At 32.8% G+C, this 27518-nt stretch overlaps 1 protein-coding gene across 1 annotated transcript in view; it reads right to left on the bottom strand.

Moving 5' to 3' along the window:
* Positions 1–27518, bottom strand: part of LOC140447700 (pickpocket protein 28-like) — a 162023-nt gene that overhangs the window by 82418 nt on the left and 52087 nt on the right. The window contains exon 5 of the mRNA XM_072540498.1: positions 18835–18986. Coding sequence (XP_072396599.1) covers positions 18835–18986 — 152 coding nt within the window. The remainder of the gene's footprint in view (positions 1–18834; positions 18987–27518) is intronic.

Below are 27518 nucleotides of genomic sequence, written 5' to 3'. Positions count from 1 at the left end.
ACATCATCATGAAAGGTTTTCAACACTTCATCCCTATTAGCTGTTGGGACTACTATTTTCTAATCAGACATATTCGATAAAGATTCGACAGCACTGATAACGTGTTTATAAAGGATATTATTTTCCACCTTGAAATCAGGATATCTACTAGGTTCTTGGGTGACATTATGAATCATCTTACGATACCAATTATCTGGAAATAAAGTGGACAGATCTAAAAGATTGATATCGAACGTTCGTGACAACGCGTCTGCAACACCATTGGATTTGCGATGCACAATACTATAATCAAAAACAGAAAGCCTACAAATCCAACGGGACAAACGCTGTGACGGATTTTTCATAGAATGTAACCATAATAAACAACTATGATCTGTAATGATAGTAAACTTACGACCTTAAAGATAGTATCGAAAGGCATCAAGACCATGAATAATTGCAAGAAGTTCTCTTTCTGTGGTGGAATAATTTTTCTGTGCTTTATTAAGCTTTTTGCTGGTATAAGCTATTGGGTGTTCCGAACCATCCTTTATCTGAAATAGTACACCACCTGAAGCAGTGTTGGAACAATCTGTCATTAGGTAAAAATGCTCTTTAAAATTCGGAGACGTCATGACAGGAGCACCAGTAAGAGCTTCTTTTATAGGTACGCCGGAAAGCATCATCGGCTTCTGAAGTCCATGTAATAGTTTGGCCTTTTTTCCTATTTTTCAGCAAATCTGTAAGTGGGGACAACAAAGTAGAATAAGACGGAACAAACCGACGATAATATTCACACATTCCCAATATCCTACGGACTTGATTGGTAGTCTTAGGTATAGAGAAGTCCTTAATGGCTGTAACTTTATCAGGATCTATCCTTAAACCTTTACTATCAACTACATATCCTAAAAATTTAAGACTAGGACGACAAAACTGACACTCATCTAAATTAATAGTCAAGGTAGCCTCATTGAGACGTAAAAACAACTTATCTAAAATTTCCATATGAAATGAAAAATCAGGAGTGACAACCAAAATGTCATCCAAATAATAAAAAACATAGGGCTCTAATTGAGGACCAATGACTCAATCCATCAAACGACACAATGTCTGAGGAGCTAAAACAAGACCGAAAGGCATAGTGACAAACTGGAATAATCCTTTCCCACTGACTGCAAAAGCTGTATACTTTTTACTTTCTTCACTTAAAGGTATTTGAAGAAAAGCTTTAGATAGGTCGATAGAAGAAATGTACTTAGCATTCTCAAGTTTACTTAAAATCACATCTAGTCGGGGAATAGGATAAGCATCCCGATTTGAAGTAATACTATTCAACTTTCTACCATCGAAGCAGACCCTAAAAGATCCATCTTTTTTCTTTGTTAACCACAATGGACTACAGTAAGAAGACGTGGAGGGTTCAATGATTTTCAACTCTAACATGGAATCGATTTCCTTCTCCAATTCAACTTGCCATGCCTGAGGAATAGGATACTGATATTTTCTAAAAGGTGTGGTATCTCCCACCTCAATAGTGTGAGATATTAATGAGGTACGACCTAACTTGTCTTTTAATGAAAGAGATACAAATTTAGAGATCATATTCTCTAATTGTCTTTGTTCGAGACTAGATAAACTCGAAGAGTCCTGAATAGTACTAAGTACAGACAGATTAAATTGAGAAACAGAAAAAGAAAAATTAGAACAATTTAGTGTGCTATTAAAAGCATTTAAGAAATCCATACCTAAAATTATAGAATTCTGCACTGAGGGAATAATATAGAACGTAATTTGCTTACATAAATCTGCTACTGTGATTTCAGTTTCAAATTTGCCTGTAATAGACTGAACTGTACCATCTGCAGTAGATACTTGCAGAGAAGAAATGGGCATATTAGAAATTTCAGCATTTTTCAGTAAAGCTAATGAATGTGAACCTATCACAGAAATGTTTGAGCCACTATCTAGAAATGCTAAATAAGATTGTATTAAAATCTTAATAGGAAGATAAGGTCTATTATCATTATGTTTCTTCACTAATAATGAATTCAAATCAAAACAACCATTATCTGATTGGTCAAAAATTTTAAATGGTACTAAACTAAACTTATTATCTCTACCTACACAATCAGAGGATGCAATAGGAAAACAAGAAGAATCAGAAATAAAAGAATCCTCCTGACCTGTGGTAGACTCTGGTATGCATACTGGAACTACTACACTACTACTATCACGTTTAACACTAAAATTTGGGGAAGATAATCTATGCGAATCAAATGCTTTAGATTGGGAGGTTACTTTTTTGAGTGATCTTGTGTGGTGTGTGTTGGTTTTTTCGTGTAAACCCCTTTTCTTTTTTGACTGAAAGATGGGTTTGAATGATTGGGCGTGGTTGGAACAGTTGCTTTGCCTGATGGATTGGTTTGGCTCCCTGATGGGGGTGTGGACGGAGAAACGCTTAGGGGACGGACCTCCGATCGTTCGTTTCCCGAACACTTAACGCAATTACGTTTAAGAGTATTTTCTCTACCACAACCATGGCAGAAAATACGGGTACGAGGGATACCGCAATCATAAAAAGTATGACCAGACTGACGACAATTCCAACAAACTACAGAACTCAATGTGAAAATATTACGTTCATGGCCTTTGGATTGCCAAGAACGGTGTTTGGAAGTATCTAGGTGACGTGAAGAGTTAAAAGAAGAGGGTCGAGAAGTAGAAGGAAGGTGAGAAGACCAAGATAAAGTTTCTTCTAAACGTTTACACTTCTCCGTAATATCAGCTATACTAGTGATCTCTACAAGGGCCAACTGCTGATGATAGAATGGCAATAGACATTTTAGGATGATCTTAATCTTTGCAGAATCTGTTAGAGGTGTTTCAAAGCGACTACACATACCTAAAATAGTATTAATGAACATCGTAACAGACTCGCCTGGCTTCTGTTTACGATTTTTAATTTGATCTAAAAGGTGGTCTTGAAAAGAATAAGGTAGAAAATCAGACTTAAGTTTCTGAGCAAAATCAGACCAATTTGAAAAATTATTGCGGTTATTCATAAACCACGTAAAAGCTGCACCTGAAAACAATTCTGCAGACGCTGCGAAGAGATCATCTTCACTCACTCCTCTCGATACACGAAGACATTCCACTCGATCCAAAAAGAAAATAACCTGGTCATAATGACCTTTACCAGAAAATGTAATGCCCCATTTATGAACCTGAACAGGTTTGGGTTGTAGAAATGCATTTGCCGCTTGGACAGAAGAGATTGGAGTTGATGTTGCTATTGGACTCACTCTAGAATCAAGTTCGCCCTCTAGACTTAAGATTCGGACAGAGACAGAGCGTTGGAAGATTTGTTGTGCATCATCTGAGCAAGATAATAAATGCACACGACCTGAAATGTGAGCTAGGCGTGATATTAGCCTGGAATATAGGCTATCTTGGACAGTCCCTCTAAAATCGGCTATCCTTTTCGCCAAATCATCCACAGTCTCTTCAATCTCCTGTTGTTGGACCTCAAAAGGAATATTTGAAGCGCAAATATGTCGGAAACTCCTGTTTCCTTCTTCCTGCCTTAAAGCTCATCGCAATATTTTGCATTTCAGATCAACATTGAAAGACTCATCAATATTGATGTCCCTAATCCTTAACTCGTAATCCAGTTCCTTCACTAACAAATGTTCTACCTTAAATGCAGACATTATGAAAACAAAAAAAAATAGATGACTAACGCACCACAAAGTCAATCGAAGAATAATCTAAAGTTTTCAAAAAAAAAATATGAATATAATATGTACCAACACACCACAAAATCAATCAAGGAACTAAAGTTATCCAAAAAAAAATATATACACATATATACATATATATACATATATACATATACACACATATACACATATATATAATTAAGTGTTTAAAAAGAATTAAGTAAAGTTAGGTAAAATATTTAAAGTTGAATCCCTAAAGTAACATACAACGATTTCAACAAATATATGGTCAACCAGCAGTTAAATACAAAAATGCACCAAGATTGGCTAATATATAAATAAAGAATAGCAATATCTAAATTATTAAATTGTTATCACACAAAAATCGCAAATAACTAGTTAACTGTACACAATGATATCAAAATAGGTGAGGGATTAAATATGAATGTAACTACAGCAATACAAGTATACCTTAAAATAGTTAATCCAATAAAGAAAGAAAAATTAATACATAAGTTAAAAAGAGCAACAAGAAAGAATCAAAAATACTAAAGAATGTTATGCAATGAAATGAAAATAACTATAGAAGTTACGGTCTTAACTGAGAATAGGCACCACGTTGGGACCGCCAATGTAACAAAAACAAATGAGGATTGATGTAACAAAACAAATAAATTAAAGCTGGCTAGCTGAATGTGCCGAAGAGTGACTACTTAACACTCAAAAGAGGATTCGGCAAATTTGCATGCCCTACAGAGACCGTAGAATAAGAAAATGAATGAAAAGGTAATAAACAATCTATAGGTATATAACTAAGGTAAATAAAAATGATTATAGAAGTTGCTCCAAAATGTGAGTGGGCGCCAGGAAAGTATTAACATAAACTGTCCAAGGTATCTTGTAAAGCTATTTGCTGAAATACAAAAAAAAAGGATACAGGTATGAATGGAAATATTTAGTTTTCACCAAAAATTTAATCCCTATCCAATATATAAAATCTAAATTTACCCTAAAATACCCACCACCAATTATGTACAGTCAACTTAGTTAATTAGATACAAAAAAAAATAAATGTCCTGGTTATACGCAACTGATCCTTGATGATCTAAATTTACCAATTATAAGATATAGGAAAAATTGTAATGATTGACCTAAAAAGGCAATTTACTTGCCTCAGAGATGGAACTCTGTACTTTGGCTTTCAATTGAAGGTTGTAATAAAGTAATAAGAACAATATCCTGAAAGGATATATGTCCAAAGGTTTGAAAATATAATAATAATAAAATCTTAATAAATAACTCTCTGATTAGATGTGTACACATAAAATCGCACAAACTGAGTTAAATGGGAGGATTTAAAACCTCGACCTTGACGTGACAATTTTAATGCTTATATATTTTATAATTATTTAGAAAAAATGACGGGTCTTTATTATTAAATGAAACAGTATGATTTAAGATTGGAAACAAAATTATATAAACAAAATTATTAACAATTAATGAATAAAAAAAAATATAAAAAATGAACAATATTCCATACTCTAAATAAGGGAGGTCTTTCGGGCTGGTATCCTGAAGTGGTCCGAGAGTAGTCTGAGAGAGCTCTGGACCTCTAATGGAACAGACGGGCAAATGGGCAAATTCAAAAACGCAAATTCTTTTCCTCCTTGTAAAAAAAATCCCCAAACATAAGTGAAAAAAAAAATCCTCGATCCTGGATTTAACTTCTTGGGGTAGGCGACTAGGTATACACTACGAAACAACTAAAAACTGTATATATTCTTCCTTCCCAACGAAGTTAATATTCTTTAAAACAAATTTAGCCTTCTTCTGTCGCTAACCCTTTTTTTGTTAAACCAGAAATGAGCGCTAATTGCTAGCCGGATGATCATGTTGCCCTACATCATCGTAGGTGTCGCTGTTTAAGCCAACTTAGAAATTCAAAATTCAGAAAAGCATTAAGAGGATTGGGATTTTAAAATTGTATTTAAAAATGTTTACGGATTATTAAAGTAACGGACTCGTTACAGAACTATGGAAAACCCCGCAACTACACCATTACTTATGTAAATCCCCGCATATACTTGACGGAGCCTGCAGTTACCGTCTTCATTCTAAGCAATACATAATCGCGGTGTTGTTGCTACGTAATTGGCACGATTAGCGAAAGCATGCATTAGACAAAATGTGTTTCAATAGTCTACTACTATCTGCTCTAAAAAAGATGGATGTGTGAAGGCGGCTTGTAAGAGCAAGAAAATTTACTCTAAACCTTGATACGCATATAGAAAGTTTTAATCCCAGTATATCCCATTACAAACGTGAACACGCTCTATATAGTAGATGCCTGAAAAAGCACTTTTATTAAAAAACAAACGTTTTTTCACATATGTATGCACTTACATGTGTATATTAAATTATGGTATGTATGTATAGAAAACTATGTACATACAATAAATAAAATGTATGTACATACATATATGTATATATTATGTATAATTAATTTACAATACTGTTTTACATACCTATGTACATATTGAATTTTCATTTGGAGAAAAAATCAGTAACTTTAGTTTGTTTATTAAAAATTTCTTTTCTAATATCAGTTCTCATAGTCCGTAGCATGAGAATTCTGTTGTAATCAGCGTTCTCCTGTTTAAAATAATTTAGTAGAATTTCTGTTGCCTCCAATGCTTGGTTGTGTTTTATCGTTTTTCTTTCCGTAACGAATAGCGAATTTTCGTTCTCATCACTCGAGTTTTCGTAATCAAACTGCGACGAAGTAGATGGCCCATCTTTTATGTGGAGATCTGCTATTTCGTTGTCACTGAGTTGTTGAAATCCCTCTTCGTCTCTTTCATTTTCCAGCCAGTTTTTCATGCCATACCTATCAAGATAAATGAAATCCGGGAGAGCTTTGGAAATTTCAAGAAATGATTCTGTTTCCAGTTCTTCTAAGGTTTCTTGTACAACATCATCTTGTTCCAATATTTTCCCCCATAAAAGTTTCAATGTTTTGGAGGGTAAGTTTAGCCAGGCTTCATAGACTGAAAAGATGGCGTCTTTTATGGTCCACTGTTTTAAAATTTCTTTTATTGACTCTTTGCTGTTATTCTCTTCAAGGAGAAATCTCAGGAATATTTTTTGTATCTTCTCTTTAAACTGGATATTACCTCTTGATCCATCGGTTGAATCAGGGATGTGACATTTGTTGGAAGATAATGAACAAACATTTGTCCATCTTCAGTCGTCAAGGTCGACTCAGCTGGGTGGGAAGGAGCATTGTCGAGTAATCAAACAGCTCAAATTCTTGTGTCTTTTTTTTGAATTTGTGTAGCCATCCTTGGAAAGCAGAGAATGGCTCCTTAATTTTCAATTTTTCATGAAACCATATAGCCTTTGAACTTACCATTGGCCCCGAAATAGGAACTGCCTCAGCACGTTTTTGAATGAACCATTGGTAGACTTCTTCATCTAAGTCTTTTGATGAAGATTTTTTCATTGCTTTCTGAGGACACATTGTTTGCACCGCTGATGAGACGAAGTCGGAAATATCTTTTTTCTTCTTTAAAATATCACGAACAGTTTGCTCGGCAATTCTTAATTCACTGTCCAATTTTTGCACACTTTCACCTTTTTCAACACGTTTTATAATGTTTAATTTCTGTTCAAGCGTTAAAACTACTACACTTTTTTGCGACATTTCGTAAGATATTACTTAAATGGAGACTATAGCACAACTGAATTGTTTTTCTTCTGTAGACAACAGGTCTGACTGAGTTTCTGAGAAAGTCGTTAAACATGTTTGTTCCTAGAAGGTTTGAACAGGTCGATGTTGACGAAACCCATTCGTACGAAACCACTTGCCGTGTTTTTGTATTTATTTTATCTCATTATGTATTTATTTACTTGAGTAACAATTATGTACATACTTAACTGTTAAAAATAAAAAATAATCTTTCGTATTATACATACATATAAAATATATGTATTGCGTATAAAACACTTATACGCAATAATAATAAAAAATAACAAAAATAAAATTTTATTTTTGTAATAATAGTCTCCCGTTTTATACCGCTCGCGGCTTTGGGAGTATAGCAGGGTAGTCTGCTATATCTAGAGCCTACGGTATACAAGGAAGGTAACATGGCCAGTGCTACGCCTCAACCGCCTATTATTACCCCTGGTTTTACCCAAGGTACTCATTTTATTCAGGCTGAGTCCACCTGGGGCCTATAGACATTTTTAAAAATGTCTAGTTGTTCTTGTCGGCGGTAGGATTCGAACTCCGAACTACCGGCATGCGAGGCAAGCATCCTTCCGCTTGCGCTACGCAGGCCCTATGCTTTTTGTCATCATCATCATCATCATCATCATCATCATCATCATCATCATCATCACTGGCTCGACAACCCTTTTTGGGTCTTGGCCTGTTCTAGGATTCTTCTCCATTCCGATCTGTTTCGTGCTTTTTTTCTCCAGTTTTTTATATTTAAGGTTGTTATATCATTTTCTATTTGTTCTAAGTATCTCAGTTTCGGTCTTCCTCTTGTTCTTTTTCCTACTGGCATCTGTTTGAATATTTTGTTTGGTATTTCGCCTTCTTCCATTCTTTCTACATGTCCTTTTTGTCACCCGGGTTAATTGGAACGCCGGTTAATAGAGCTCCGGATTATGGGGGTCCTACTGTATATATATATATATATATATATATATATATATATATATATATATATGTATATCGACCGTTAATTAAATTTAAAATTTATTCAATGGTTGAATTGTAGAGGTTTGATCGGTAAATAATTGGCAAATGAAAGTCGTCAACTGCTTTATTGATTTATTTGAATACGTTGCGCTTTTATTCTTTTTTTAAAAGCATTATCAGTTCACTACAAATAGAAATGATCTTAGAATATAAGTAAACTACGAACAGAGTTCATACTTACGAAAACAATGTGTAGGTTTTTTTAGTTGTTATAAAAACTCTTCGATAACTTAACATTAAAACTTAACCAACTAAACGAGAAAAAAGAAAGAAAAAACACAATAAAAACTGTATACCTATGAGCACTATTGTTCATTTATATTATTTGTTGGTGATTTTTTTTATTTTGACCGCTGGCTTCATTTGGATGTTGTTTAAGCTCTTTCAATGGTCAAACCACACTAATCTTTTTGATTGTTTTCTATCCGTTGTAGAATGTCATAATTTAACATGTGGCTTGTTTTCGCACATGTGTTTATTTGGAATGCAATGAGGTACGATTATCAAGGGAATTGGTAAACGAAAAGGGACCGACCTTTTTTTTTTTAAAGAAATTCGTTTTTTATTTATTTTTTTTCTTTATTAAATATATTATACTCAATGGAAAATGGATCAATTTGGAAGTATTAGTTAAAAAAAAAATAAAGAAGAATAGGAATGAAGTTCATGTCTTGTAAGAGTTTTTTTATTTATTTGTTTTGTATGATGAGAGAGTGATATATCTGGCTCAAGTTGTCGATGTCGGTTCTTTTAATTAGGTAAGCTGGATGTTTTAGAATTTGGCAAATTTCAAGGATGGATTGCTTGTGATAATTTTGTTGTTTGCACAATATTTTGGTATTCGTGAAATCGATACTGTGTTTAGTTGAAATGACATGTTGTGCAAGGGCACAAGATGGTTTAGAAATCCTAATGTCGCTTTTGTGGGACGTTATTCGACCTTGAAGAGAGCGGCTGGTCTGGCCAAATAGCAGGAGTTGCACTCTGCACAGGGTATATGATAGACGACATTAGTTTGTTCTAGAGGGGCCAGTGGAGTTTTTGTCATCAAAAAATAACTTTCCTAAGGTTCTGGTGTTTTTAAGGCTATTTTAACAGGTATGTTTTCGAAAAGTTTGTTAAGCTTGTTCGTGATTTGTGGGAAGTACGAGGGCGAAGCATATTTTGTGGTTTGTTATCTATGAGAACGGACTTCAGTAGATTAAGAGATTCTTCTTTGTAAAGCGGGTATGTCAACATGTGTACTCTAAGGCTGAGGGCTTGTACCAGGTTAAGTTTATATTTGATTGGGTGTGTCGAATGGTAACTTAAGAAACGGTTGCTAACCATTTGTTTTTTCTATACCAGGTAGTGACTAATCTGTTATTAGGTGTCCGAATAATTCGCATATCTAAATTATTCCTATCTCAACGTCAGATATTTTATTAAGTTTGGACATTGTTGCCCTCTTTACAAACATTCCTATAGACGAAACTCTAAATATTCTGAAAACTAAATACAGTATCCAGCAAAAACACTTATCTTTCATTAAACATTGTATGTCCAACACTTATTTCATCTTCCAAAATCAATTTTACATACAAATAAATGGGCTTGATACTATCTCCAGTAATTGCCAATATCTTAATGGAAGACTTTAAGACCCGAGCACTATCCACATCAATGCTGGAACCAACATGTTGGCTACGATATGCTGACGATACATTCGTCATTTGGTCCCACTGCAGGGATGCTTTGGTGTCTTTTCAGACCTACCTGAATGGTATACATTCTAGTATCCAGTTTTAGATGGAGGTAGAAACTGATTCCTCCCTACCGTTTCTCGACGTTAAAATAAAGAAAAACCAATCCCAAGGTTTCCATAACTCTGTTTATCGAAAACTTACCCATACCAATCGTTACTTGCATTCCAACTCTCATCATTTCCCTTCACACATAAATTAAGTTAATAATATGCTTGTCTCCAGATCAATTCGCCTTTGCGATGATGCAAGTAGACCCGCTGAGCTCTCTAGTTTAAAACAAGCCCTCATCCAAAACGGTTACTGCGAAAATCACATCAATAGGAGCATCCACAGACATTCTCTTACTCAATCTCAACCCAAAGACTTAGCCCCCCGTCATATAAAAGCTTTTCTTCCTTACATCAAAGGTGTCACTGACAAAATCGACAAAATTCTAGAATCAAAAGGAATAAAGACAATATTTATTTCCCAACAAAAACACTTATTTCATCTGCTAAAATTAATTCTACAGGCATATAAATGGTGCCCCAATGGGCTACCTACTATCTCCAGTAATTGCCAATATCTTTATGAAAAAATTCGAGACTCGAGCACTATCTACATCAATGCTCAATCCCACATGTTAGCTACGATATGTTGACGATACATTTGTCATTTGGACCCATAACAAGGATACTTTGGTGTCTTTTTAAATCCATCTGAATAGCATACATCCTGGTATCTAGTTCACGATGGAGGTGGAAACTGATTCATTCCTACCATTTCTCGACGTTATCATAAAGAAAAACCAATCTCAAGGTTTTCATCACTGTGTTTATTGAAATTTTACCCACATAAACCTACCTTCTTCTTCAAGTGCCCTGTCCGTTGCGAACGTTGGTTATTAACATGGCAATTCTGATCTTATTTGCGGCGCTTCTGAATAGTTCGACCGATGTGAGCCCGAACCACTTCCTCCGATTTCCTCTCCTCAGTGTCTTCTCCTGCCTGGCCCTCGCTTACTGTCTATTTTTCCCTGGACAATCAATTGCAGTAGACGGTACTTATCGTGTCTTAATATGTGGCCTAGATATTCAAGCTTTCTTTGTTTAATTGTATTCACGATTTCTTTCTCCTTTCCGATTCTTTGGATTACCTCTGTGTTGGTGACATGTTCGGTCCAGGATATACGAAGAATGCGTCGGTACACCCACATTTCGAATGCTTCTAGTTTTCTCGTGAGCGTCTCCGTCAGCGTCCAGGCCTCCACACCATACAGTAAGATCGGAAAAATGTAGCATTTAACTAGACGTAGTTTTAGGGGAAGAGACAAATCCCTGCTTATGAGGAGCTTTTTCATATTGCTAAATGCTGCTCTAGCTCGTTCTATTCTCGCCTTAATTTCTGTGGCCTGTTCCCATTTTGCATTTACGTTGGTGCCAAGGTACACATAAGATTCTACATGGTCAATTAGTATGTTACTTATCCGTACCTGTCGAGCAGGCTGTTGCTTCCTGCTTATTAGCATCCACTTTGTCTTCTTGAAGTTGAGGCTCAGGCCGTATTCCTCACTAACTGAATAAACTCTTTCCATTACCTGCTGTAATTCGTCTATGGTACTGGCAAGGATCACCGTGTCGTCGGCATATCTTATATTGTTCGTTAACTCGCCGTTTATTTTTATGCCCTCATTTGCATTTTTCATACATTTATTAAATATTTCTTCGGAATAAATATTGAATAGGAGTGGGGATAATATACAACCCTGACGGACACCTCTTTTGATCTGCACACTTTTAGTGAGTTCGTTGCCAATTTTTGCTCTTGCTGTTTGATCCCAGTATAGGTTTGCCACAATTCGAATGTCCTTGTCGTCAATACTTGTCTTTCGCAGAATATCTATCAATTGTTCATGATTGACATTGTCAAATGCTTTTCTAAAATCCACAAAGCACAAATACACGTCCTTATCAACGTCTTTACACCGCTGTATAAGCACCTGGAGAGCGAAAATTGCTTCTCTAGTTCCAAGTGCTTTCCGAAAGCCAAACTGCGATCTATCAATATTTGACTCACATTTATCATATATTCTTCTATGAATGATCTTAGTGAACGCTTTAGTGACATGATTAATCAAGCTTATAAGCCGGTAGTCATCACAGATCTGGGCATTTGGTTTCTTCGGGATTGTAATAAATGTTGACTGCAGCCAGTTCTCCGGGATTTTACCGCTATTATATATGTTGTTAAAAAGTTCAACTAGATTATCAAGGAACTGTTTGTCTGATTTACATAGGATCTTTAATATTTCGCAGGGTACATTGTCCAGACCTGCTGACTTATTGTTTTTTAGTGCTGCAATGGCATCTTCTATCTCCGATTTAAGGATTGAAGGTCCTGTTTCTCCTTCTCCATATAGGTGATCATCAGTCCTGTCAGATGCAAATAATTTTTCTATGTATGATTTCCATGTTTCTAAGATCGTTGATGGCTCCGAGATAAGATTTCCATCGCCATCTTTTATGCTGTTGGGTGACTTATTGAATTTCCTCTTGTTTGTCATTGATTTTATTTTTTTGTGCACATTGTAACTGTCGTATTTTCGTTTGTATTGTTCTATTTCCCTGCATTCGTTGGAAAACCATTTTTCTTTGGCTTCTCGAATTTTCGTTCTTATGATTTTGTGGATCTGCTGGTATTTTTCTTCATTTTTATTCTTGAATTTACGTCTTTCATCCATCATATCCATTATCTCATCAGACATCCATTCTTTCTTCTTCCGTCTGTCACGCTTTAATAGAGTGGCGTATGTTGTTTGGATTGCTTCCCTCGATTTATCCCATCTCTCTATTATGTCCGACGTGTTCTCGTTAATGTCGTTTATTTTCTTTCCTAGTTGTTCTCGTACTTTTATTTCGGTTTTTGGGTTAGTGAGTTTCTTAATATCAATTGTGTTTAAATTAGATCTTTTCTCGAGCCGTTTTACTCTCATGACCATTCTGCATACCAACAGATTGTGGTCCGTAGGAACATCGGCACCTGGGTACATTTTTGATGATTTTATCATGTTTTTATATCTTGTTGGTACTGCTATATAATCAATCTGATTCCTTATGATGTTGTCAGGTGAGTCAGCGGGGGATTTCCATGTGTAAAGTCGACGTTTGGGGAGCTTGAAGAGTGTATTACTTAATAGCAGGTTATATTCCTGGCAGAAGCATATAAGTCTATCACCTCTATCGTTTCTCTCTCCTAGGCCGAAGTTACCCACGATCTCATTCACCTTGCCTCTGCCAACCTGTGCGTTAAAATCTCCCATCACTATTGTTACTTCATGTTTTTTTGTCATTTTCATCAGGCTTCCCAGTTGTCCATAGAATTCTTCGCTGGTTGCCTCATCTTTATCTGCCGTTGGCGCGTATACCTGTAATATGTTAATCTTCACCGGTGTTGCTTGAATTTGTAAAAGCATTATTCTATCTGAATGGGGAGTGAAAGATTTTACTGGCGACTTAATACGTGGGGCAACTATTATTGCGGTGCCGTTTCTATGATGTGTTGTGTCGTTTCCAGCATAGTAAACTTTATATCCAAGTATATCGCATTGGCCAGAGTTTTGCCAGTGTGTTTCACTAATTCCCAATATATCGATTTTTAATCTTTTCATCTCTTTTACAATGTTATGAGTTTTGCCGCTCTCGTACATACTTCATACATTTCAAGTTCCAATCCTTAGGTGTTAAGGACTTGCTTCCTTTTTTAGGCCGTAGGGATTTCGCTGGCTGACGACCATGAGGCCCTACTATTTGTTTGTGTGAATCCTCCCCTGCCGGGTGTTGGGATCCGATCACCATGATCAGTAATGTTTTTGTTATCGTAGTGTATTGCCATGATAACTATTCTAGGAAATTCCTATGGGGTGGTTTTCCGTTGCCTTCCCATCGCAGTACCACAACCATTCAAACTGCTCCAGTCATGCTTGTGGTAGTCCAGTTTTAAGCCGATCCAGGATCATTCCCTTTGCGCCTTGAGCTGGTACTGATGATCGCTGCTGCCCTTCATCAGGGTATCACTCGGTAATCACTCGGTGAAATTTTCGCCATATCTGGCTACCCTCACTTAGTTTAGCCTGCAGACTAATGCAGTTACCCGGGGTGTGGCACATGGAGCCATAAGTGAGAGTTAGGTGTCTTATAAACCTACCACCCAAATTAATTTAGTCAATATTACACTTGTCTAGATCAACACGCCTTTGCAATGATGCAAGTAGACTTGCTGAACTCTGTAGTTTAAAACAAGCCCTCATCCAAAACGATTGCCGCGAAAATCATATCAACAGGAGCGTCCTCAGACATCAAACTTCTACTCAATCTCGACCCAAAGACTCAGACCCTTTTCATACGAAACCTTTTCTATTTTACAATAGACAATATTTACCTTCCAACAAAAACTTTAGTCTCTTGTCCCGCCAATCAAAGACACCATTCCAAACGAACTACACTGAATTTATGAAATTCCTTTTGCAGACTGCTCCTGATCATATATAGGCCAAACAAATAGTAAAATCCAAAATAGGATTTATAAATAGAATTGAGGAGCTTTTTTACAAAACTGCATAAATCCACTTTTCGAAAATTTTCAAGAGACGTAAAAACGTGCTGTAACGTTAAGTAACATTATTTTTATTGATTTGCATTAACAAAATATAGCCATGTGTCTGTTTTGCATGTGTGGAGATATCGCGTTTTGTAAAAAAGATAGGAGATATTAACTTTTGTCAAACTAACAATATCTTAGAAATAAAAAATATTAAACGGTACCCACTAAAACAAAAAAAATGAGGAATACAAAAAATTTAGATTGGCTCAGAGTAAATATTTTTTGGCTCATCCTCCAAGCAATCACACTTGCCAAGAAAATCATTTTTATTTTTTTTACAATGCTTTTAAAAGTTTCTGTTCCACTATCGAACCTATAGTTGACGCATGGTTGAAGCAATTACCAACCATTATGGATAGGTACTCAATGAGAGCTCATATGTGTTCAGATATATAAGGGCGATGAAATCGTTGAACACGTGGTAGATGTATTCCTTCAAGAATTAAATGACATTGAAGGTATGTGTATTATTAAAAACAGTTTATTGTTTATAAAACTCAAATTTATAAATGCGCATCGAATGCAATTGTGCACAGCAATACATTTTTCCTTTTTCTTCATCATGAATCATCTTCATCATTCTTCATCGGAATAGAAAGATGACGACAATGAGAGTGGCAGTGACTTATCCTGTTGTATTTTCATATTCTGTATTATACTTATTATTTAAATTTGTTTCACTGCCACTATATAAAATTATTATCACTGTTATCACTATATTAATAGACACAACTTATACATATGTAATTTATTTTCATAGGCAACTTCCAAAGTACACAATTATATATCATGATTAGAAAATGAAACACCTAAACTAACAAAAAATTACTTTACAAAAAAGCCCCAACACCGTATGAGCTAAATTGCAAATTTTAATCTGAAAATTGGGGAATCTTCATGTTTTACCTACAGAATAAGTGTGTAAATCTTGCAAATTTTAATCTGAAAATTGGGGAATATTCATGTTTTACCTACAGAATAAGTGTGTAAATCTTGGATTCCGCAGTTGTCCACCTTGACATGGAATGCCTGTCAATTTTCATACAGTTGATACATTCATATTGATGTTTTGTATACCCACTTATAAGGAAATAAAAAGAAGAAAATGGTCGCACTTAAAAGAATTTCCTGGTGCCATTACTAAATTAAAAAAAAATAAAAAATTATTTTGTGGCACTTATTCCATTTTTCATATGAGCTTTAAATTTAGATTTGCGGGTAATTGTCTAAATTTCTTTAAAGAAAAAAATGGTAAGCCACTAAGATATTTTGAATTCAAAATCATTTTTGAACTCATAGTTTAATTTTTGAAAAATTTTTGTTGCTTATTTTTCATATGAGGCGTCGGTTTTATACAAAACATAAAACATCTCAACGCGTATTTTTATTTTATTAATACATTTTCTAGTGGACTAATATTCACAATTAGGTTATTTTCAGTTTCAGTTTGCTAGAACATTATTTTTAGTAATTAATTTTTCTTCTACCGCAAAGAATAGATAATATCACAAATGCGTAATTGTCAGACATGCGTTTTATTTATGGTCGAAGTAATGGAAATTGTCGACAAAATGGTACATTTAGGAAACAACCGGCTGACTGCGGGAGACGTCGATAAGTACAAACTGTACAACTAGAAAAAGCAGTTCTCGAGTTAACTAAGGATCACCTGAAAAAATTACTAGAAAAATTGCCAACATATTGAAAGTAAGCAACTTCACTGTATTTAAAATTCTTAAAGAACACGAATTGAAATGGTTTTATAACCAACGTATGCAAGCTCTACTACCTAGAAATTTCCATAACAATCACTAATGGGCTGAAGAAAATCCACATGAAACTTTCGAACCTTATTTGCAGCATCAGTTTTTTTGTAAATATATGGATTGGAGTAATTGATGATCATTTAATTGGTCCATATTTCTGGTCCATATTTCCTACCTACAATGACTAACAGGCGAATCTTACCTACAGGAAGAGTTATCTACTCGTTTTAAAGAAATTTATATACATCTGAGACAACATTTTTATAAAAATTAATGGAAAAATCCCAGTACATTTTTAGTTCATGCAGGATGGTATACCAGCTTATTCTAGCATTTATTTATGGAATCACTTAGACAAAGTATATTCAAATTGGATAGGTAGAGAAGGCACAAAACTTTGATCTTCTCAATTGCCAGATTTAAATCCGCTAAATTTTTGTATTTGGAGTTTTCTCAAGTTCATAGTTTATTTCGTTCTCGTCGAATATGTTAACGATCTAAAGACTTGAATTACAGCTAACTGTGAGACAATAAGAAATACACGAGGAATATTTGCTCAAATATGACAAAAAAATGAAGTGAAGAAGTGAATTTTGTGGAACGTCTAACGGAGGTCATTTTGAACATTTGGTATAGCTTTGCGTCTATTTTTAAAATTTTATTAGTGTTATTCTCTAATATTATTCTGGTTTATTGATATTGTTTTAGATAGTTCTTGATTATGCATCAAAGAAATAAAAAATATGCGTTAAGATGATTTTTATTTGAAATATCTCCGTGGCGTACCATTTTTTTTTATTTATTACCATTATACGTAATAACTACCCGTAAATTCACCAAATGTTATTTGCATATCTTAGTTCTTTTCAGAGCAATAAATAAATCGTCAGTTTGTATGAAAAAGTTTAACACCCTGTATAGGGAAAATGATGGGGTAGCGGGTTCAACGTTTAAAAATGAGTATTAGTAAAACTATATTTCAACCTTCCTACATTTGGTAGATAAAAAATAAATATAAATCTCGAAGGACCAGCGACCAATAGGTCGCAAAATTGCGGATTAGTAATATTGTAGGAAATTGATAATAGAATAAGTAAAATGAGACTACCGGTAGAAATATTTTTATATTATGATGTGCATAATTAAAAGATAGAATAGAAATTATTATCATCAGCTTGTTCAAATACACAAATGTTCTTAAACTAAATAAATATGTTAGATAGAATGATTGACTTATACCTGTATTACCAGCAACCCTGTAATTTGTCCGAGTCAGTATTTTACTCTAAGTGAGCACGAAAACTTTTAAATTTTTCTTTATTTATTGATAAGAGCCGGTTCTGTCATATTTTATGCACTAGCACTGAATTTAATGAAGTTCACTATTTTAATCAAAGTCAAATTGGAACTTCAAATTTGTTTCCAAATGAGAAACGAGAAAAAAGTCTTGCCTGCTTCTATTTGAAAAGCAGAAGAAAGGCGTAGTTTTTACTTACTTCTAGTTGAGAAGCCAAAGAAAAAGTTTTGCTAGCGTGCTTCCATTTGAGAAGGTAGCGACGAAGTTTTTTAGGGAAGTTAGGTTCGAATAGTTCAATTGTAAATACTGACAGGTGCAGAAGATACGATACAGCAGGAAGAATCATGTCATGCTGGTCGCGTAAGTCTTTTATTAAGCCAGATAAAGAAACATTATAATTATTATTGTTCATTTATTGAAGAAACTATTGTAGTAAAACCAATTTTCTACATCCCGTATCTCGGAATTGAAGCATTTGCACACATACGTTTATATACGAAACTGTCATTATTATTTCATGTAGAATCACCCTCTAAAGTTTGTTGTACTTATTTACTAACACCTGTTATAATATAATTAACTTAAATTATCAAACTTTTATGATGTAGTTTTCTTTGTAGTATTTTGTTGATATGTTTTAGTTAATTAAAGAGTGGTGTGCCCACTTTTTTAAATCAGTTTGATTATTTATAGCGATTTTATAGTTAATTCATTAATTTTTTTTTTGTGCGAATAATAATAATTATTACAAATTAACTTTATATTGTTTGATTTTATGTCATTCGTATTTAACTTTCTTAAATGCAATTTATACATATAAATGTAACATTTTTAATTTTTAAATACGGGATTAAAGATGATCAATTTAAACAGAAAATACACAAACATAAACAAAGCAGTACCTTACAAAACTTACACTTTTTCTCTATAGATGTCGTGCCTGTCCAGCATATTAAATGAATAACAAATTCCTTCTTCCGTGAAAATAGGCACAAATAGATCGGGACAATTAAAACTTTTTCCCATAAATCTACAATCTGATATAGTTTTAAAGAAGTCAGGTTGTACCTTAAAAAAATATTTGTTAAGTTTTTGATGATAATATTCTATTTTATATTCTGATGACCTATTTTATAACAATTATATGCAAATTAAATTTGTTAAGTAAACTAAAAAAAATTACATTACCCAAAATTACAGATACAAGAGATTCTACAATTTACAAAACTTGGAAAAAATAAAAAGGGACGCTATTTAACAAAAAAAAAACAGAAGACACTCCAAAAAATGCTTTGCAAACGTTTTGTTTTAATATAGTCTACATGACCATCGAGAAACTTCATTAAAAAATAAATCTTGTCTTTTTTAAAGTTAGAAATTTTTTCATAGACAATTTTTCGAAAATTCTAGTTTTTTATAACTTTTGTAAAAACAATATCAGAAGTAAATAAATACAAAGATTTTTTTTTAGTTTACATGACCATCGAAAAACATCAGTATAAAATAAAATCTGTCTTTTCTAAATTAAGAAATTTTTTATGAAGATAAATTTTGAGAAAGTTAGTTCATTAGGAAACTCTAGTTCTTTATAATTTTTGTACAAACTACATCAGAAATCGTTACATTTTAAAAGCATGAATATAAGAAGACAATACGAATCATAATATTACGGAACGAAAATCGGATGAAGACAACATACAATATGATCAAGATATACAAAAATATATATAAATACATACGAATCGAAAAAAAAATTGGACTATAAAAATAGAGACACGGCGGCGTAAATAAAGGATGAAAACAAATTGGTAAAAAAAGAAAATACAAAACTTAAAATAGAAATACGTAAACAAGTAAAACTTAACTTAGTAGCCCCAGTATGTGTAGAATTAGTTACAGCTACAAAACGAATGGAAGTACTAAAGAGCAATTACTTAGAATTAAAGTAACGAATATATTTATAAGAGAAAAATGAAAAAGTATTGAATGAAATAGTATTACAACGTAGAGCACTTTTTATCATTTTCAAGTGGCGAGGAAGCAAGAAAATGGCACCATATAAAAAATAAAGAATAACATAAGGAGAATACACGGTAAAAGGTAATAAAGTATGGTACTACTAAGACGAAATAGAGACCAAATAAACTAAAGTGTTTAAAAGGGTAAAAAACTACTTCAGAAATATATCCAATAACAGAACAAGAACAAACAGCATTTAAGAGAATTGATTTCATAAAGAATATGTCAAAAAATTAGTTAAACCAGATGAAAACCAAATAACAAAATTAACGTTAAGCTAAAAGACAAGAGAATAGTATAAAGAAGAAGGGAAATTAAAAATAACAATAAAAACTAAAAAATTTGAAAAGGAACATGGAGTGTGAATGAAAACATTTTTAACGTCAGGAAAACGGAAAAAAGCAAAATAACTAAAGAACTATCAAGTAGATATTGCTTGTATGCAAGAAACCAGATGGGAAGGACAACGCATAATTGATACAAAGGAATACAAAATCTGGTATCCTACAATAGAAGGGAGTAAAAATATAGAAGAACAGAATTTATACTGCAAAAGGAAGTAAAAAATAAAGTTGTAAATTTAAAATGATTATTCATTATCATTTTCTTTGTCTTTACCCCTGTACGGGGTTGGCCTTCCTAATTACATTTTTCCATAATCTTGAGCATATCAATATTAATTCGTTTTACCGACGTGTCCTGCCTAAGCGTCTTCCCCCAGGTCTTTTTGGTCTTCCTCTCCTGCTACTTCCAGGAACCCACAGATCAGCAATTCTTCGTATTAAGTAATTAACGTCTCTCCGTTATACATGACCAAACCTATGCTCTCTCATCTTGGCAACAATTGGTGCCACCCCTAGACTTCCTCTAAACTTCCGAAAAAAAAAACAGAACTTCAGATCAGATCAGATCCTATAGAAGAACCAATGCCGACTAAGATCACTAGATAGTCATAGCTGGAATAAAAATAAAAATAATACAACAAGAAAGACAGCAAAGCGAAGAACCACAATAGTAAATAAAAAATTGGAAAAAGAAAGCGTTAGAAAACATGTTAGCTAGACAGAAGAATTAAAATAATACCAATAGAAAACAATATAAGCGAACAATGAGTACAAATCAAAGAGGCACCATAAAATAAAATAAACAATGAAAATGAAAACAGCACAAATAATACCGCCGCATTGGTATACCAGTACCGCCATCTTAAATATCTTAAATTGATTATCACGGACTTGGCCAGTCATACATTCACCTTGACCTAATAAACGCCATGATAGAGCCATCCAAGTGGAATATAGAACTAATACCTTGGAATAGAACTAAACAGAAGGGATAAAAGAATACAAATACGGTAAAAAATACTAAAAGTAAAAATACCAAACTGAGAATATATTATAAAGAATAACAGTAACATACGCAACAGAAATTGGCTTATAAAAGAGAAGAAAAGTTAAAGGTCTTCAAAAGAAAAATTATTACAATGATTATGTGGCCCAAGAAAATCAAATTAATCGAAATAAGATCATTAATGAATTTTGAAATAGATAATATACAGAAGGGAGAAAATGTTGTAAGAATAATAAAAGCACAGATGATAAGGTGATACGGCCATGTATTGAGGAAAGCTAAAAATACAGCTCAAAGAAGATTAACGGAGGGGATACCAGAAGGACAAAGGCCAAAAGGGAGACTAAGGTACGACGGCAATTAAAAGAGATATAACAATACTGGAAATAAAGAACTGGACACAGACAGTACTGACTAAAACAGTTTGGAGACAAGTGTTTAACAAGGCTAGACATTGTTAAACTTCAGGACATGTAAGCATATCTACCGAATGGAAAAAGCCAGTGGATCGATTCACCACGGCAAACGGATTTAAAAAGTTCGTCAGAATAGCTGCAATTTTTTTTAGAAATGTATAGCTTTTAAATAGAATAAACATAATAAAATAAGGAAAAACAATAGTCAGATTAAATGAGATGTAGTTAAAAAATTAAATACTATGTTTATTTTTAAACGTTTTAAAGAAAAACAGTTTTAGAGAAAAGCTAATGCTGCAATTTTAAAATAATTAGCAATTTTAGATAAAACCATAGTACATAATTTAGATGTGCCTTTTAACATTATCTTAAAAAGAAAACGATATAACTATTCTGTATTTAACCTTCAGTTACTGGCGCTCGTTTTCTGTACACCGTTAGTGGAGGGGACTATGAGTTCGCATAACTTTTTTGCATGTGAAAACGTAATATATAGTAGATGTGACATTTTTTATGAACAAGCATTGTGTTTTCAACACTTCCACAAAATTTATTTTATTATTATCACTACAGTTGTTTCGGCAGAGTGTCTTTCTCAAGTGATCTATTTTTTGTATGTTTATACTTTATAGTCTTTAACAATATTAGTTAAGGAGGGGGAACTGTTTATCCCAAGTTGGTCACTCAGAATTACGTCTGTATTTTCTAATTTGTTAATTCCCATAGATTCTAATAAAAATAACTTAAGGCCTTTATTTTGAATGTAAACTTAATCATGCATCACTTAATTATTATTATATTTATTTTACTATCAAGAAATGTAAATATACAAAAAAAAATTAAAAAATTTAAGTTAGGTATTCCTTTAAACCATATTATCAGAATAATATTCTGCATATACACAGGTTAAAGCACATGAATTTGGCATATTTTTTACACGAGAAACGTGTTGGTCAATTTGTTTTCCTTGTTACAAAAACTGCAACGGCCTTGAAGATTTTCTGGATTGGGGACAGGAGTAGCAACTGGAATGACATAAAGTTCTCTGATTCTTCCTACTATCGTTTCTAAAATGTTAGGTTGCATTGCTCAAAAACAAATAAGATTTTCGATTAACTGATATGAAAGTCTATGCAAAAATATTTTCCTATTTCCTGAATTTTTCAAATAAAAAAATTACAAAGAATTCACTGCAACCATATTCAGCATAGAATAAAAAATAACCATTGGTCATCTTAACGTATTTCGAGCGCAGTTATATTCAGCGCACATTTTGTCTAGAGTGTCATTTCCACCTTTATTATTATTTTAAGCAATAATCATCTTAGGCTTTCCTGTAACTGTATCAATTTTATAATTATGATGCATACTTGAAACCATGATTACATTTTTTTGTTGTTTAGGAGTATACGACACCAATATTATGTCTTTATCGTAGGAAAACAGGCTTGATCCTATAGGTTGACCTTGCGGATTGGATATTTGAAGAGGTTATTTTGGTTTATTTTTCCGTATAGTTCCTAAGTAGGTGAGAATAAAATCTTTTAATAGTGTACCTATCAAAGGAATTGTGAAAAACCAATTGACGCATGTTTCATTTCGTTTGGTATTCCCAAGTGGTCCAACCATTATTTAAACAACTCCATGTCCTGAATTTTCTACATCATATGGACCAATAGGTTATTTGACAGTGTACACTTCTAAATTGGTAGTATAATATGTCTTTGAATTTACTAAAGCGTATACTTTTAGTCCATACTTATTGGGTTTAGTCCATACTTATTGGGAATCCATTTTTATACGGAGTGTAAGCTGATTTGCATTTATGAAATGAGTCAAAAATTGCTCGAATCAACTTTCCTTCTTTCGAATCATGAATGAGTATCATCAAATCTTATATGTTAAAGCATGAACTGGAAGCGAGCCTTCGAAATTTTTGGACGAAATTGCTTGATACGTTTTCCGTTTTTATTCCATATTTCATCAACGTTTAAGCGGCTGAATTTAAGTACCCTCCCCCCAAATAAAGTAATCCCATAGGGGACATTATTTTATTTAAGTCTGCTTCTTTTGTACTTCTTTGAAGGATGTAATTAATCTTATTATTTCGGATGTGAGTATTAGTAAATTCTATAATTGCATTGAGCATTTCATAATTGAAAAAGTGCCTCAAAATATCAAATGATGTCTTTATTTTTAACGACCCCTTTGGCACCCGGCACACCAGTTGCCAAGTTAACTGCCCTTGTTAGAAATGTGGAAGAGGGTGTTATGCCTACTTACTTTTTTCATTATTTTAAAATAAGTGAAGTACTTCTAAAGGACTGACTTTTACGTCCTCATCTTTAATTTCATTCTCAGAATCAGAATATATTTCTTGCGTTACTACTATATCCTATTCACTGTGTTTGTTGTTTTCGTTCACTTTTACTACCTCTTCATTATATTTATCTTCACTGAGACAGTCCAACATTAGCAGCTGTAGTCGTTCTTGCTCTTTTTCATGATGCCATCAGGATAATTATATTATTATTTAATTAAAACAATTTTCAGAATACTATTTTTTACCTTTTATAAAATATAAAGAATATATACCAAATCTTTCAATATGTTTATCTGTGAAATTACTATGTAATTGTTACTGGCGTCGGACTGTCACTCCGTAACTTGCTACCACTGATTGTGAGTCCCCGCGCCAGTCACGGAAGGTTAAAACAATATCTGCAGTTTTAAATCACTTGGAAATAAGCCACAATTTTGCTTTGAAATTAAGTTTATTTAACGTTTCGATTTCCAATTCGGAAAACGATCTCAAAATACGAGACATTGATAAACTAAACAAATTTGGATTTTGTTGTTTGGTCAAAAATTCTTCTAATAATTTAATTTTATCTGACTCATTTATCTTGACAATTCAGACATATATAATACATTTTAAAGTAGTTAACTTTAAAATGGTATTGCCAATATCTCTGAGTTGCGTTCTTAGAACGACTTTTTTAAGATAGTTTATTCGATTATATGAAATCAACTTTAGCGTAAGAATTTCTCCTAAAAACCATAGTATGTGATCTGTCTATAAAAAGACAACCACGTGCAATAATGGCAGTAAAATTCTACTGTCAGTGATCCAATTAAATAGTAAATCATGAGGAAAAAAACCCCATGATACTATCTCAACATGGTAAGTATTTGGTCTTACATTTATTTTTACTCTTAATATTACCATCAAACTCTGATTTTATATGTATTTTATTTTAGAATATAAATCACGTGTCACACGTTTTAGATAAAATAGATCTCGATGTATTTGTTGTTTTGAACGTTGTTAAAATGTTAAATTTATTTCCTATTTTTTTAAGTTATTGCTTTTAAGTTTTAGGATTTTAAGTTTTAAAATCCTTTTATATGTCGTCTCGGGGTAGAAAATAAGGATCTTAAACCCTTAAAAATACGCTGGATGCTCTGTAGATTGTGGTTTTGTCTTGATAAAGACAAGATATTTCTTACAAAATGACAACAATGGTCAAAACAAAACTTCAGGTTATAGTCGAATGAAAGCTCAGCCACAGAGTCTAAAGCAGAAAGCAAAGCCCCTACAGCACTATGCTCTAGGAGAGCGCGTGAAGGACTGGCCTGGCTGGCCTGAAAATCACCAATATGTCGATGACATTATATATATATATATATATATATATATATATATATATATATATATACAAGAAATACTGGATATTATTGACTGTCGATATAAACAAACAACACAATTTATTAGGGCTGCAGTCAGTAGGTTTGGCCGCGATGTTATAGAAACACTCTTTTGACTTCTGGTCGAGCTTTCGGAATTCTTTTATTTGTTCTTCAAGACACTAATTAGAAGAAAGTGTAAATATTTACAACATATCTCAAATTGTCATTACAACTTACTAGTCGTTGAGATTATTTTTGTAAAGCTACGACACTCAACATTAAAAACACACATATAAAATATAACATTTAAAATAATGGACAATATACATTTTAAAATTTAGTTGGAAAGTTAAAATTTTGTTAGTGACATCTTTTCATGGTGTGTTTTGAGATCCATAGAGAACAGAAAAAAAAAACAAAAATAGTATGATTAAAGAGTAATTAGGAGTTCTTGCTATTATATATATATATATATATATATATATATATATATATATATATATATATATATATATATATACAAAACTCAAATATTTGGGTGTGCAGCGGAAGATAGGACAAAGAAGTACTCTTTTTAGTTAACCAAGCTTTCGCAAATCTTTATTTGCATCATCAGGGTGCTACAATAAACAAAATTAGTACAAAATACAGAAAAGAATTATTTTGCATCTTACACTAATTGAGGTTAGTTGTCGTGATGTTTATTAAATGAAATGAGCAACTCATTTGACCCCTACAAATGATGGCGAAAACTATCCAAAATTGTTTTTAAAAAAAACGTTCTTTAACAAATACATATTTAAAACACTTTAAAACACATATACAAGAACACTCAAATAAAATTATGTTAAAATAATTACAGAACATGTCATAATATAAAATTTAGGTTATAAACATTCTTATCAGAAACAAAAGAATTGGTTGTGAATTCGTTACTGCCAACTTAAAACGATAGAACGTTAGATCTTAATGATAACAATGTAAAGGTAATAGTATACCTGATAGACGCTGAACTTCTTGAAACAGAAAAGGTAAAAAGACTTATATTAGAAGAAGTAGGAGAGGTACTGTATATCTCATATATAATGAAACTTATATTGTTGATGATGAATTGTCTGTATTAGTAGATTCGTGTTTATCCAAAGTTAACAATAATAAATATAGGTTGCTTAAATTATTGGTATCTGTCTTTTTGTTAATAGTTTCTTTTTCTTGAAAAATGAAAGCCATCTCTAAAGCCATCTAAAAAGTTTTCTAAAGAAACTATTAACAAAAAGACAGATACCAATAATTTAAGCAACCTATATTCATTATTGTCAACTTTGGATAAACACGAATCTACTAATACAGACAATTCATCATCAACAATATAAGTTTCATTATATATGAGATATACAGTACCTCTCCTACTTCTTCTAATATAAGTCTTTTTACCTTTTCTGTTTCAAGAAGTTCAGCGTCTATCAGGTATACTATTACCTTTACATTGTTATCATTAAGATCTAACGTTCTATCGTTTTAAGTGGGCAGTAACGAATTCACAACCAATTCTTTTGTTTCTGATAAGAATGTTTATAACCTAAATTTTATATTATGACATGTTCTGTAATTATTTTAACATAATTTTATTTGAGTGTTCTTGTATATGTGTTTTAAAGTGTTTTAAATATGTATTTGTTTAAGAACGTTTTTTTTTAAAACAATTTTGGATAGTTTTCGCCATCATTTGTAGGGGTCAAATGAGTTGCTCATTTCATTTAATAAACATCACGACAACTAACCTCAATTAGTGTAAGATGCAAAATAATTCTTTTCTGTATTTTGTACTAATTTTGTTTATTGTAGCACCCTGATAATGCAAATAAAGATTTGCGAAAGCTTGGTTAACTAAAAAGAGTACTTCTTGGTCCTATCTTCCGCAGCACACCCAAATATTTGAGTTTTGTATTCTATCTGATCAGCGTTGATGACAAGCGTTTATCGCTTTTTCAGACTATATATATATACATATATATATACATATATACATATATATATATATATATATATATATATATATATATATATATATATATATATATATATATATATATATATATATATATATAAAGTAGTCCAAAGTTTT

Source organism: Diabrotica undecimpunctata, chromosome 8, assembly GCF_040954645.1.
Source record: "Diabrotica undecimpunctata isolate CICGRU chromosome 8, icDiaUnde3, whole genome shotgun sequence".
In the NCBI taxonomy this organism is placed as follows: Eukaryota; Metazoa; Arthropoda; class Insecta; order Coleoptera; family Chrysomelidae; genus Diabrotica; species Diabrotica undecimpunctata.
This window is presented reverse-complemented; position numbering and strand designations above follow the sequence as displayed.